The 13,509-nt window shown below is 54.4% G+C and overlaps 1 protein-coding gene across 1 annotated transcript; it reads left to right on the plus strand.

Moving 5' to 3' along the window:
- Positions 1–1,543: 1,543 nt before the first annotated feature.
- Positions 1,544–13,438, plus strand: ATP1B4 (ATPase Na+/K+ transporting family member beta 4). The gene is made up of 9 exons (XM_079319185.1): positions 1,544–1,586; positions 1,724–1,787; positions 5,612–5,774; positions 8,393–8,521; positions 9,291–9,395; positions 9,656–9,852; positions 10,488–10,544; positions 11,191–11,286; positions 12,069–13,438. Exons 2-9 carry the CDS (start codon positions 1,725–1,727, stop codon positions 12,228–12,230), a joined length of 972 nt encoding a protein of 323 aa, XP_079175311.1. The 5' UTR covers positions 1,544–1,586; position 1,724; the 3' UTR covers positions 12,231–13,438.
- The last annotated feature ends 71 nt before the right edge of the window (positions 13,439–13,509 follow it).

A 13,509-nucleotide genomic window follows, 5' to 3' on the forward strand; every position in this document is an offset into this window, starting at 1 on the left:
TTCTTTAAAACCGCCACACTTTTACTGGATAAGAGCCTAATGACCAGCTTCTCCCAGGAGAAAAGGGAAAGTGTACACTGACAGGATGCAAGAAGCAAGTTACAAATGCCCAGAACAATTAGTGACAAAGAACACATCATTTCCAGAGAAATCAGCGGTTATTTACCTCGGATGAACTAGAGGAGCCCCGAGCTCCCTGGCTGTGACAGAGGGGCTGACACTGGTCCCGTCCTGCTCAGATGTCCTCACCCTGTGCTAGTGGTGGAGGAGACAGGTCTCATCTCTCTCCGTTCCGTTCCGTACCGGGGTCGGGCCGAGCCGCAGCACTGGGCTTGTGCTCCCGGAGAGCTATTGGTGCCCTACCATTGCCCGTGCCATGAATCCCTGCATCCCATTCCACCTCCCGAACTTCGGGAACACAATCCCTGCTCCACGGCACCAGCCTGGCCAGGAGATCCAGCTGTGGGCATAGCTGCGGGCGGGCCGGCTGCGGGCAGGCACCGGCACCGGCACCGGCACCGGCGCCGGCACCGGGCGGCAGGAGAGCGGCAGCCCCGGCCAGCTCTGAGCAGCCCGGGGCAGCTGCCAGACCTCTTTGTGTCCCGCTGCGCCCGTTTATTAGCGCAGCCGGCGAGCGGCTTTCAGCCATGCTCGGGAGAGGAAATGGAGAAATGGTGCTTTGCCGGCTGGGACGGCACCGTGCAGCCTGCGGGAGCCCGGGACGGATATCCCCGTGCCTTCGGGCAAGGTCCCAGCCCGGGGCAAGGCGGCCTTTCCCACCCTTGAACAGGGCCCGGCACTCTGGCGAAAGGCAGGGTCACCGGTCCCGTTGGAGTCTGGCCAAGAGAAGGAGCAGGCGGATGGTGCCGAGCTCAGGCTGGGACAGACGTGTGAAACGAGCCCGTCTGTTCCTCGGGCGCTGCTGCGCGGACACGGCGGGGCGGCCCGCACGCTGCCAGCCCTGCTCTGGGGCTGCTCCAGCGGCAGCACTGCAGCACCCCCCCTGCCCCAGGGCACCGTCTCGTCCTGTAATTCACTGGCCGAGGAAAATCCGACACCCCCCAGCCCCGGTCTGCAGGTGTCACGGCAAGCTGCGCCTCCGCGTTTTGTCTGAGGCTGTGGCGAGAAAACCGGGGCTGTGAACTGCTGGCTGCTGTCTCTGCTCGCGGCGATAAATATAGACCTGCCTGCTCCTCTCACTACCCCTTCCACCGCAAGAGATTTCGAAATCTTTAACCCCGGCCCCGCTGAGACTGACAGGCACACATTGACGGACACTTCTCGCCATCGGAAACCCCAGCGATTTGTTAATGTTTATTAACAGCTACACGGTCTCCTGGGGGAAGAGCCTGGCTGCCCCATGTAGGGCGTTGGTTGGCAGTGATGGGAACGCAAATATGAGGCAGGATGCAGTGAGGGTGCTGCAAAGGGCACCAGATGCCAGAGGACTCAAGATAGGATCCCGCTGCGTTGAGCTCACCCCCTTTAGGAAAGCAAGTTATTTTTTGATCCACTCCTGAACAGCAGGGTAGGGAAGGAAAGCAGCCTTGTTCCCCACGGTCTTGGCATAGCTGCTGTTTTAGGGGGTGCTGTAGGGCTGCTGAGCAGTGCTGGGGAGGGGGCTCTGCTTGTGAGTCTCTGGGAGCCAGGACTACACAGCACCCACACAGGGGCCAGTACAGCCGTGCAAACATTCACATTTTTTTTGTGTCTCCCACCCAAGAATGGACAGGAACACCAGCACCAGTGGCATGGAGGGTCAGCTCAGGAGCCCCAGCCAGAAGGTGGTGAGTATTTTGGGGGCTGCTAGTCTTATTTCACAAGGTGAGGGGGGAGCTGCTGCAAGGACCTGCTTTCTGGCTGATAAATTTATAACTACATTGCTTTAGGAAGTGCAGCTTTGTCTCTTAGGCAAAGCACTTTGTATGGGAGGAGGGGAAAAGGGCAGTGGCAGGTCTGGCCAGTGGTGGCTTGTGGTGAGGGGGACTAGAAGGGACAGGAACCCCTGGGCAGGGTGACCCTCTGCATACCTGGATTTCAGCAGGAGGAATCCAACATTGAGAGCTGACCTGATCTGAGGTGAAAAGGGGGAAAAGCTCCTGGCCTCCCCCAGGATGCCCATAACAGTCAGCACAGAATGATTTTGCCATAGATGAATCCCAGATTTGTTTCCCAAGCTGTCACAGCAAGCAGTGACTCAAGGTTGTCCAGTGTCCCAACATATCCTCCCGTGGCTCTGCCTTCTCCCTGCCCCACTGCACTCCTGTCCCAGCTCCTGCCACTCCTTCTGCCCCTTATCCAGGTGCAAGGAACTGTTCCAAGACCATGTCTATCCTGGACTGCAAAGATAAATCACCTGTGTTTCATTCCACCTAGCTCCCTAGCTGACAGATTTGCCAGGGACCTGTACTAAGATCATCCTATACTGCCCCACAGAGACCCATGGCGTGTGCTTGGGGCTTCCTCAGCCTCCCTGGGCTGCCATGGAGCCCTCATGGTCTTTCCCAGCCAGCAGGACAGAACCCTTCACCAAGTGAAGGGTCACACAGCACAGAGCCAGGAGAACTGGAAACTTCTCTCCTTGCAAAAGCCTCCTTCAGCTCCCAGGGTGAGGTCCCATGATGGGGGAGGCTGTGCCCATATCCCCCCACAGCTTTAAGCATTGGTAGCAGCTTCTGAGTGTGGACTCTTGCTGCCTCCAGCAGAATTTTGTATGAAATTCAAAGGGCTTTCCCCAATGCAGCACCAAGCATCAGAGTGGAGTTAATATGGGCAGTCCCCCCCCTTCTCTAGCAGTCTGAGGAAATGTTTCCAAAACATCTGCTCGTAGCTCTTTTATTTAATTAGGAGAGAGGGAAGAACACCTCCTCTTCCCCCTCTTCATCGACCACTCACTCCCCTGCATGTGTCCTGACAGGGTACAGCCCCCAAACCTCCTGTCCCATATCCCTGATGTGACTCATGCTGTGGCTGCTGCTTCCTGGCTCCAAAATCCACTGCTCTCATCAGCCCTGAGCCCCGTGTGACCCCTGTGTCCCGTGTGTCCCGTGTGCCCCGTGTGCCCCGTGTGCCCCGTGTGCTCTGTGTGCCCCGTGTGCCCCGTGTGCTCTTTGTGCCCCGTGTGCTCTGTGTGCCCCGTGTGTCCCGTGTGTCCCGTGTGCCCCGTGTGCTCTGTGTGCCCCGTGTGCCCCGTGTGCTCTGTGTGCCCCGTGTGCCCCGTGTGCCCCGTGTGCCCCGTGTGCTCTGTGTGCCCCGTGTGCCCCGTGTGCCCCGTGTGCCCCGTGTGCTCTGTGTGCCCCGTGTGCCCCGTGTGCCCCGTGTGCTCTGTGTGCCCCGTGTGCTCTGTGTGCCCCGTGTGCCCCGTGTGTCCCGTGTGCTCTGTGTGTCCCGTGTGCCCCGTGTGCTCTGTGTGTCCCGTGTGCTCTGTGTGTCCCGTGTGCCCCGTGTGCTCTGTGTGCCCCGTGTGCTCTGTGTGCCCCGTGTGTCCCGTGTGCTCTGTGTCTCCCGTGTGCCCCGTGTGCCCCGTGTGCTCTGTGTGTCCCGTGTGTCCCGTGTGCTCTGTGTGTCCCGTGTGCCCCGTGTGCTCTGTGTGCCCCGTGTGCCCCGTGTGCTCCGTGTCTCCCGTGTGCCCCGTGTGCCCCGTGTGCTCTGTGTGCCCCGTGTGCTCTGTGTGCCCCGTGTGTCCCGTGTGCTCTGTGTCTCCCGTGTGCCCCGTGTGTCCCGTGTGTCCCGTGTGCCCGGTGTGCCCCGTGTGCTCTGTGTGTCCCGTGTGTCCCGTGTGCTCTGTGTGCCCCGTGTGCCCCGTGTGTCCCGTGTGCTCTGTGTGCCCCGTGTGTCCCGTGTGCTCTGTGTGCCCCGTGTGCTCTGTGTGCCCCGTGTGTCCCGTGTGCTCTGTGTCTCCCGTGTGCCCCGTGTGCCCCGTGTGCTCTGTGTGTCCCGTGTGTCCCGTGTGCTCCGTGTGCCCCGTGTGCCCCGTGTGCTCTGTGTGTCCCGTGTGTCCCGTGTGCTCTGTGTGCCCCGTGTGCCCCGTGTGCCCCATGTGCCCCATGTGCCCCGTGTGCTCTGTGTGCCCCGTGTGCCCCGTGTGCCCCGTGTGCCCTGTGTCCCCTGCACCTCAGGCCATGCAGGAGCTGGCTCGGGCAGGGCTCCAGCCTGGCTGTGGGACCTGCTGGAAGCGCTGCCGTGGCCGTACAGGCAGCTGGAGGCGGTTTGTGGCACAGTGCTCTGATGCAGGAGTGCTCCCAGAGGAGCCCCACCGGGGCCCTATCCAGAGCCCATCAGGGCAGTCAGTGGGATGGGGATGGTTTACAGTTTGCTCTGCCCAGGCTCCCCAAGGGACATGTTCAGGCTTTGGAGTCAGTGCTCTCCCCCCATTCTCACTGGTTTGCAGGATTTTTGTGTCTGAGCAGTTTAATTTCTTGTACCCAATTCAAAGGACTTTCCAAGTGAAGCTTTCACCAAGCTGCTGGCCACATCCCAGCTCACCTGGGGCGACCCACGGCTTGCAGATTTCTTGTCTATGGGTCCTGGCTGCAACGGGGTGCCTGCGGCTGGCAGGTTTGCATGACCCTGAGCACAGACACACAGGGGAGATCCTGCAGAGCAGCTGCTGCGGATCCGTGCCTGGAGCAGGCACAGCAGGCACAGGAGGGCACAGCAAAGCATAGCAGGACAGAGCAGGGCAGAGCGGGGCACAGCAAGCACAGCAGGGCACAGAAGGCACAGCAGGCACAGAGGGCACAGCAGGGCACAGAAGCCTCGGGGAGCCGTGGCAGGTTCTGTCGAGCGCGGCTCTGCCCCAGCCCGGAGCGGCTGAACCCTGCGGCAGTTTGCGGTGGAATGCGGGAGGTGATGAACCCATCCAGGTCACAGCATCACTTTCTCTCCTGCGGTGCCTGCCCAGAGCTGAAGGCAAGGTCACCACCTTCTCCCACTTGCCTGCTTTTGGAGACCTGCCCGGATTCAAGGGGAATTTAGTACAGCTTCACAGTACAGAGTCTCAAGTGACTCTTGCCCAGGCACAGGTACAGAGAGATTTGTGTTCCTGAGTTCTGGACAAACAAGTTTTCACCCCTTAGGCAAAATACAAACTCTTGCAACCTGGGGAGATGCTTTCCCCTGAAACTCAGCGTAATTTAAAAAGTAACAGCACAGGGATTTCTTCAAAGACTGAACACTTGCTCACATGCCAATAAAAATAAGCTGGTTGATCTCTTAAATACTGCTGCCTGTTATCATCTGTGGCAGCACAGAGAATGTGTACTTGAACTCAGAGATGTTGCAGAAGTGTGGGAACAATCCCAGCCTTCCCAGACCACCGGTTTTCTTTGGTCATATTCATGCAGGTGGAAAGAGATGAATTTCTGTAAATGCCAGGCCAAGGAGACAGTACCCAGCGTGACAGCAGTGACGTACATGTAATGGAAAAATGGGTGCTGGGTTCTAAGTGATCTTAAGTTGGAACAGCCAAAACTGCCTCTCTTTAACTCAAGAGTGATGATGGGAAAATGGAAATTTGAAACATTTCCAGATATTAAGTGCTTTTGCATTTATTTTTGGCCAATGAGAAGTTCAGCTTGCTTGTGGGGGTTGTGTTTTGCAACTCTTCCAGGAAAATAAGCATGAGGAGACAGTCCAGAATTCTGACAGAGAGAAGGACCAGCCTAAGGCAGACATGGGGAGCAAAACCTGGGCAGACCTGGCTGGGGAGATGAAGATATTCTTGTGGAACCCAGAGGAGAGAACATGCATGGGAAGAACAGCCAAGAGCTGGGGTAGGTCCTTGCTCAAGCCCCACTTTATGGGATTGTTGCTTTTTCTGCTTCTACAACAGGTTCACTTGCCCGTGAATGTCCTTGGTAGCTTGGACTGACCACCTCTGCTCATTTCTTTAGTGTTAATGTTTCTAACTAGTGCAGTAAATAACTAGAGAGGAGAGCAAGCAGAAAACCATGTAAAAGTTGCCCTTGGTCTGGTTAATGCTGATGGAGAATGTGAAAGCAAATGTCAGGCTGCCCAGACCATGTCCCAGAAAGAAGTGTAGAGCCTGAGCAAGCATGGGAGCTCAGGTCAGTCTGCTGCAGCTGTGCACTCTGCTGCCACCAGCACTCTTACCCCTGTCCTGTCAGGGACCCCTGGGACAGTGGCTTTGGTGCCATCAGGTTGTGGGGGAGGAGCACTCGGGCTGTGGGGCAGGTTTTTGTGGAGGGTGACACCAAGGGGCAGAGCAGCCCTCCCTGCCTGAATGAGCCCTGGCTCTAGAAGGGAAGGGAAGGGCTGGTCAGCACTGTCACCCCACAGCTTCCCAGGCAGTGAAGGGTGCCCACAGCAGGACCCACAGTGCTGTCACAGCAGTGCACTGGGATGTGCCACTCTGCTGCTTCTGAGTGCCCTGTCTACTTTATCCACATCCATGTGGCCTTCAAAAATTGTTGCTGGGTCTGGAGGTGCCCCGAGTGGTTAGGAGCAGCCTGTGGGGTGCACTGATGCAGGCTTGGTCCGAAATCAAGGTGTCACAAGCACATGTGGTGCCACCCACCTTTGCAGCACTGTTGTGCCAGCACACAGCCCCCTTGGCAGAGTGAAAATCCCAGCCTGATCCAGAGCCACCTGCACATCCATCAGTGTAAGGCTGAGAACTACCAGGGGTGCTGCTGGGTGTTTGCAGCCCTTGGCTGGCACTGGCAATGCACCACAAGCCCCACAGCCCTCCCATGCCCCTGCCAAGAGTCTGGGTCTCCTGCAAAGCATATGCTGACAGCTGGGAGAAAAAAAAGAAAGCTGCCCACCAGCACCAGAGGAGTCTGAAAACCTGCAATTATGAGTCTGGGACAGACCTTGACATTCACATTTGTGTTCCTGTGCCCTTTGCTGGCCACAGAGGCAGACCAGCTTTTCTGCTTCTTTGCTGGAAGGGAAGTCATAGACCAAAGAGTGGGAGCAGCAGGATGACAGTCCTTAGTGATGTAGGTTTGGTTTTCTGGAGGCACTTGCAGGTCCTGAGAAGATACTTGTGAGAGGGTTTGCTCAGTCTGGTGTGAATGTGACCCTGGCAGGCTACAGCTGGCAGTGCTAGCAGCACTGGGGCAGGTGCAGCACCCTCCTGTCCCTGGGATCAATGACCCCCTGCCCATGAACATACATGCCCTTGGTGCACACATATGTGCTCACATCTCTACATGGGGGCAGGAGAAGCTACTATGAAAATCAAAATTTAAAGTGAAAGCATTTGGAGGTGAATGGAGCTGAACTTTCCTACTCTTATCTCACAGGTGGGGAGGAGGGAAATTTCCCAGCCTGGGTCTGCTCCCCTGTGCTGGCTCTAAAGGTGTGCCCTGGAATGGGGGCCTTACAGGACTAAGACTCACCAAATGCAGGGCCACAAGGTCATCACCTGAAGCCCCAGTCCCTGGGTAAGGCTGCACCCCCTTCTCTGTTGGTGACAACACTCTCTGCTGCTTCACAGGAAAAATAAAAATGGGAGCAGCAGTGGGAAGATGCCACAACAATCATCAATTTGGTGCTCCAGCAGCAGCTCCAGCTCTGCCAGGCTGGGGCAGAGGCACCATCCAGCATCACTGTGGCAGGGCTGTGAATTGTCCCTTCTGAGCCACCAGCAGCAGTGGTCCCATCTCTCCTGGCTTAGCCCTCAGCAGGACACAGCCCCACCGTGGTTCCCAGCCCTGGCAGAAGCACGGCAGGAGAGCACATCTGTGTTCCCAGGGCCCCTCCGAGCTGCTGGGATGTTTCTCCTGGGAAATATTTGGGTTAGGGCTTCACTTTGCTTTCTGAGCTGCTGGGTTTTATTCATAGGCTGTGGCCTCTGGAGATATCCTCAGCCATCAGCTCGGTCCAGAGGAAAAACAAACCCATTCCCTGAGTGTCTGGGCTATGAAACTGGTGCTGCAGCCCTGAGCGATGCTGCTTGCTCAGCCCCAGCACCAGGGTCCTGCCCATGCAGGAGACAGGAATCAGGGCAGGAGCATCACCCCACAGCCCCATCAGGAGCCTGGCTGAAGCCATTGGGTACCTTTGCATGTTACCATGCCAGGAGGGGGTGTGAAGGGCAAGAGGGAATGTTGGGTCTGTCTGTCAGAGAGAGCTGAGGCAGGTGGACACACAGACCCGGTGAGGACACAGCTCCAGGAGGGGCCATGCAGCAAAAGGGGTACAGAACCAAAGAGCAGCTACCCCAGCCCTGGAGCAGCTGACAGTCCTGCAGCCAGAAACACCAGAGTCTGTGTGCAGGGCTGGGTGTGCAAGCTCCCACCTCCACCACGGCCTCAGAGCTGCAGAGGACGCCGTGCTGAGCACGTCTGTAAATCCCTGTGGGACACATCCCACGGGATGTGCTCTGGTTGCCTTAACAGCGACATGCCTGTCTCTTTTGCAGGCTTGATCTTACTGTTTTACATCATTTTCTACACGTGCCTGGCGGGAATGTTTGCCTTCTGCCTGTATGTGATGCTGCTCACGCTGAGCCCCTACACGCCGCGGTTCCGGGACCGCGTGTCTCCGCCAGGTGGGTACCCCAGCCAGCCTGGCCTTGGGCACTCTGCCCATCAGGGTCCTTCCAAATGGCATGGCTGGCACCTCAGGCAAAGCTGTGCACTCCCACAGCCACCCAGCCCTCCCTAACACAGGGTGTTCTCACTGAGGGCTCTGCAGAGGATCAGACATCTTCTCTTTCCCCGTGAGAAGCATTCACCCTCGTGATTCTAGTTGTTATTTTAATTGCACTGTGTATTGTTATCATTATTCTCAAGGCAAAAGCCAAGTTTACATATTTCATAGGTGATACTGATGCATTTCAGCTGATGGCCCTTTATAGCTCCTGCCTTCAAAATAAAATGCAAATCAAGAATAGCTTTTATGCATTATTATTTGGGGGAGTTCTGGCAAGAGAATGTTCAGAAAATCCTTTCCCTGTGTCAGACACAGCATTTTCCCTGTGTTGTGTTGTTTTGGGGAACAGAAGGACCCCTTGCCCTGCTCCTTGTCTGGAACTGCCCACACAGCTGGCAACACAGGGGACCCCCAGCCTCTCTGTGCAACCCCAAGCCCATCACTAACCCACAACACTACTGAGGCTCTCCATAGCTCCCATGTCTCCTGGGATATTTTGACGTGTATGGTGTTCTCCAGGGGTGAATGAAGGTGAGGGATGAGTAGGTTGAGAGTTGATTTGTGAGCTGGTGCTGCCTCTCTCATGCACCAGCCCCTGCAACACAGCCCAAGCCCATGGCTGGCCCACCTACATTTGCTTTATCAGGCTCTGTCTCCTTCTTCAGGAGTGATGATCAGACCATACTTGAATGGGTTCACCATTGCCTTCAATGTCTCCCAGCCCAACACCTGGCAGCCCTATGTGGACAGCATGCACCACTTCCTAGCAGGTGAGCCCTTTGTCACCCTGGGAGTCATGGTGAGGTGGTTTTTATCCATGGATACATGCATGCAGTGCAGGGGTCTCCTCCTGGGCACCTCATGAGCCACATCTGCAAAGGGAGGCTCACAGGGTCATGGGAGCTTCTGCGGGAGGGAGCTTTGCCTTTCCAGGCATGGCTTCCTACCGCCCTTGACACGTGGATGTCCTCAGAGAGTTTGGGTCTCTGCAGGTCTCAGGAGTTTTAACAAGTCTCTTGGTCCCCTCCAGCTTATGATGACAAAGTTCAGGAGGAGAAGAACATCGAGTGTGTCCCAGGACAGTACTTCATCCAAGGGGGAAGTGACAGTGAGGAGAAGAAGGCCTGCCAGTTCAAGCGCTCGCTGCTGCAGAACTGCTCTGGCATCGAGGACCCAACATTTGGCTACTCCAGGGGCCAGCCCTGCATCCTGCTGAAGATGAACCGGGTACAGAGACAGCTGCTTGTTTTAATTCCTTTCTTTGGGGCATCCCAGTGTGAGGAAGACCAGACAGGGACTGAAATTCCTCCAGTTCTCAGGGCTGGTGAAAAATGGAACTAGAATCCCCAAACCTTCTGGCCATATCTGCTAGAAAACTTTTTAAAAAAACTTGCTCCATTTGATTTGCTGAGGCCTTAATGCTTGGAGGGTCTTCTACCAGGCCCTTCCTCCTGAGGAACTGAGCTTTAGGGGAATACCCCAGACCTCAGATGCTTTACAATGGCAGTGTTCTTAGAATTTAATTTAATTTAATTGAAGTCTAATAGCATGGTGGTTCAGTGATCATGCTGGGAGAATAAGCATGGGGGGGATTGTGAGCTGTGTGAGGAAGAGGCTGTGTTACCCCAGGGGCTCTGAACTCACTCTGTGTTCTCTGCTCTGCCCCTGCTCTCAGGCAGCAGTCTGGCACTCATCCGTGGGCAGGCTGCACTGTGTGGGGTGGCAGACCTGCTGCAGGGACACACAGCTCCTGTCTTCAGCAATGTGGCTGAAACCCAGAAAGGTTTAAGCCCTGGAGAAGGGAGTCAGCATGTTCTTGGCACTGCATTTCATAGAAACATGGATGTTTTTTGCTTTTGCAGATCATAGGCTACCGCCCTGGCGCCGGGGTCCCCGTGAGTGTGGACTGCAAAGTGCAGGTACTGCTCTCAGTGCTCAGCATGTGGTGGGGACAAGGCCAAATGTCTCCTCCTGATGGACCTCAGCACAAGTTTTCCTCATTTTAGCCCCAAGCATTCACAGGACCCAGTGTTGCCCACATGTCTGGGCAGTCTGCTGGGAGTGGCAGAGGTCTCCAGTCTCCTGCTTCCCCAGTTGCTCCTGCAGCCTCAGGGGCACCACCATGCCCAGCCCTGGGGCAGCCTGGGGCTGGCTGCCAGGTCCCAGCTGGAGCCTGGAGTCAGTGGGAAGATGTAGGAGCTGCTCATATCCATCTCCAGCTGCTCTGCAGCATCCTCAGTCCCAAGGGCACCCTGCAAGCCAACAGCAGTGGGATGAAGGAAGGGCCCCCCACTGCCCAGGCAGCTGCTGGATCTCACTTGGAGAGCAAAGGCACCGTAGGGACTCAGCAGGCAGCAAACTGTAACCCTGGCTGTGCCTCCAGAGCCCCACCCTTCCCTGGCTGGAAGCAGGGCAGTGACTGGGCTCACAGCAAACACAGCACAGCTGAGCTCAGACAGGGGCTGGCAAGGGCCATCTGCTCTGAGACAAGCTCTGAAGGGAGCTGTGTTTTCTGCCCCATGTGCTGTGTGTGTGCATGTGCCTCTGGCTTTTTTCTGATCACAGAAAGGCAATGAGAGTCACCTCAGGTCTGTGGATTTCTACCCTGGGAACGGGACGTTTGACCTCATGTATTACCCCTACTATGGCAAGTTCACCCATGTGAGTAAGGGTCTGGCATCTCTGCTATGCTTCCTTGGGAATGGGAGGGCAGGAGCAGCTGCACAGGGTCCAGATGTGCTTTCAGGCTATTTTGGGCAGATGCAGGCAGGACAGAGGCCACGGGCACTGGGATTACAGTGTTCTATTTCTGTCTCTGACAAACTGTGAGTGTGTGTGAGTGTAACTGTGTGTGTGTAACTGTGTGTGAGTGTGTATCTCTGTGTGTATGAGTGTGTAACTGTGTGTGAATGTGTAACTGTGTGTGAATGTAACTGTGTGTAACTGTGTGTGAATGTGTAACTGTGTGAGTGTAACTGTGTGTAACTGTGTGTGAGTGTAACTGTGTGTAACTGTGTGTGTAACTGTGTGTGAGTGTAACTGTGTGTGAGTGCAACTCTGTGTGTGTGTGTAACTGTAACTGTGTGTAACTGTAACTGTGTGTAACTCTGTGTGTGTGTAACTGTGTGTGAGAGTGTGCAACTGTATGTGTGAGTGTGTAAGAGTGGGTGTGAGTGGGTGTAAGTGTGTGTGGTGTTTAGGACAGCAGAAAGCATCTGAGACTCCCATGGTCTGGTGTTGTCCTGGCAATGTGTAGTGATCCCATCTTGCTAAGGCACAGACACAGAAAGGCTCAGCATGCTGAGGGACCCTGATGGGCTTCAGGCAGACACTCTCAGATGCCTGGAATCATGAACCATTTACAAATTATTTTAGTGAACATAAAAGCCCTGCCTGCTTTTCCACTCCCTCAAAAATGACACTTAAATTTCCCTTCTCTCCAGGTCAACTACACCTCCCCACTGGTGGCTATGCACTTCACAGATGTGCAGAAGAATAACTTGGTCCCCATCCAGTGCAGTCTGAATGGGAAAGGAATTATCAACGACCTGAACAGTGACCGCTTCCTGGGCCGAATCATCTTCACACTCAGCATTGGGAAGTAGCCCCTGCCAACACCAGGCACTTAGGTTAAGTCAATCAAAGGCTTTTTCCTTTTTAAAGCATCAAGCCAGCATTTTTTTTCTGCTAGGAAAAACAGGCACATGGAAATTATTGTTAATTTATTTTTGTTCATAGTTAGGAAACCAATGACATACAATGGAATGTAGATCCACATTTTTCATCTTCTGATGTAAATAATTATTAGTAAAATTTAAAAGGTTCCCCCTGGGGAACCAGCAAAAGATTCACTTTTGATTGAAAAAAAGCTCTGGTATCCAAATACTATTTTCATAAGGTCTTTTATGAGTGATCCCTGTGGAATGCATCTTTCCTGGTTTTAAATTTTAATTTTTAGCATAGTTTTATGTGCATTTCTCAGGCAAAGCAAAAAAGGAGGTAGTTTGTTAGCACTGTTCTTGTTAAAACAGTAAACAGCAAAAATTCTGGATTATGCCTGCAATAACAGAGTTGAAGAGTGAAAATGGCAGCTCTCAAAATGTTCTCTAGGATCTCCAGCCCCAGAGACATCTTGACTCCAACATTTTACGGAGCTTATTCAGCACATCCAAGGTGTTGAGCAAGGGTCACAGAAAATCATTTGCCCTTGAATTCTTCGAGCTGTTCCTTTGAAGTGGAAAGATTAATGCATTTCTCCCTCCCTCCTCCTCACTCCAGTACTTCTCTCTGCCCCAGGAATCTTTACCCAGTCTCTTGAACAGGGATGAGTGAGAGGAGCTCTTCTCTCCTGTCACGGTGCCTCCTGATCAGCCACAGAAGTGCCCAAAGCTTTCAGACCTGTTCTTCCCCACTCCAGAGAGGTCACAACTATAATGCTGCAGCAACATGCAGGGAAATTCTCAGTCCTTTCACATTTAAGGGGTCAGTGTTGGGGTGAGTGAAGGCATCAGTTTATCACCCCCAAGGGCTGATGACAAACAGAGTGTGCTGCCCCAGCAGCCTGAGGCCCCTTGGACATGGCAGAGACCAGCTGCCCTCTGCTTGTTGGGAGCTGTGAGAGCACAGAGGACAGGACACCTTGGGACAATGTACTACTTGGAAAGTACACTTACTAAAATTACTGACTGAACAGGAGCATTATGGTATGTTTGTCCTACATCCATAGCCAAGGAACTTTTATCTGCCATCATTTCCTGATCTATATAATTCTCTAAGAAGTGATTTTTTGTATTTAAAATAAAGTGACTACAGTAAAATTAACTGTATGGTGACATTCTTGAAACACTGGTGTTAAGAGATGCAGTTTGTGCTGCCATTTAGGGA

This window comes from Erithacus rubecula, assembly GCF_903797595.1.
Source record: "Erithacus rubecula genome assembly, chromosome: 15".
NCBI classification, from domain to species: Eukaryota; Metazoa; Chordata; class Aves; order Passeriformes; family Muscicapidae; genus Erithacus; species Erithacus rubecula.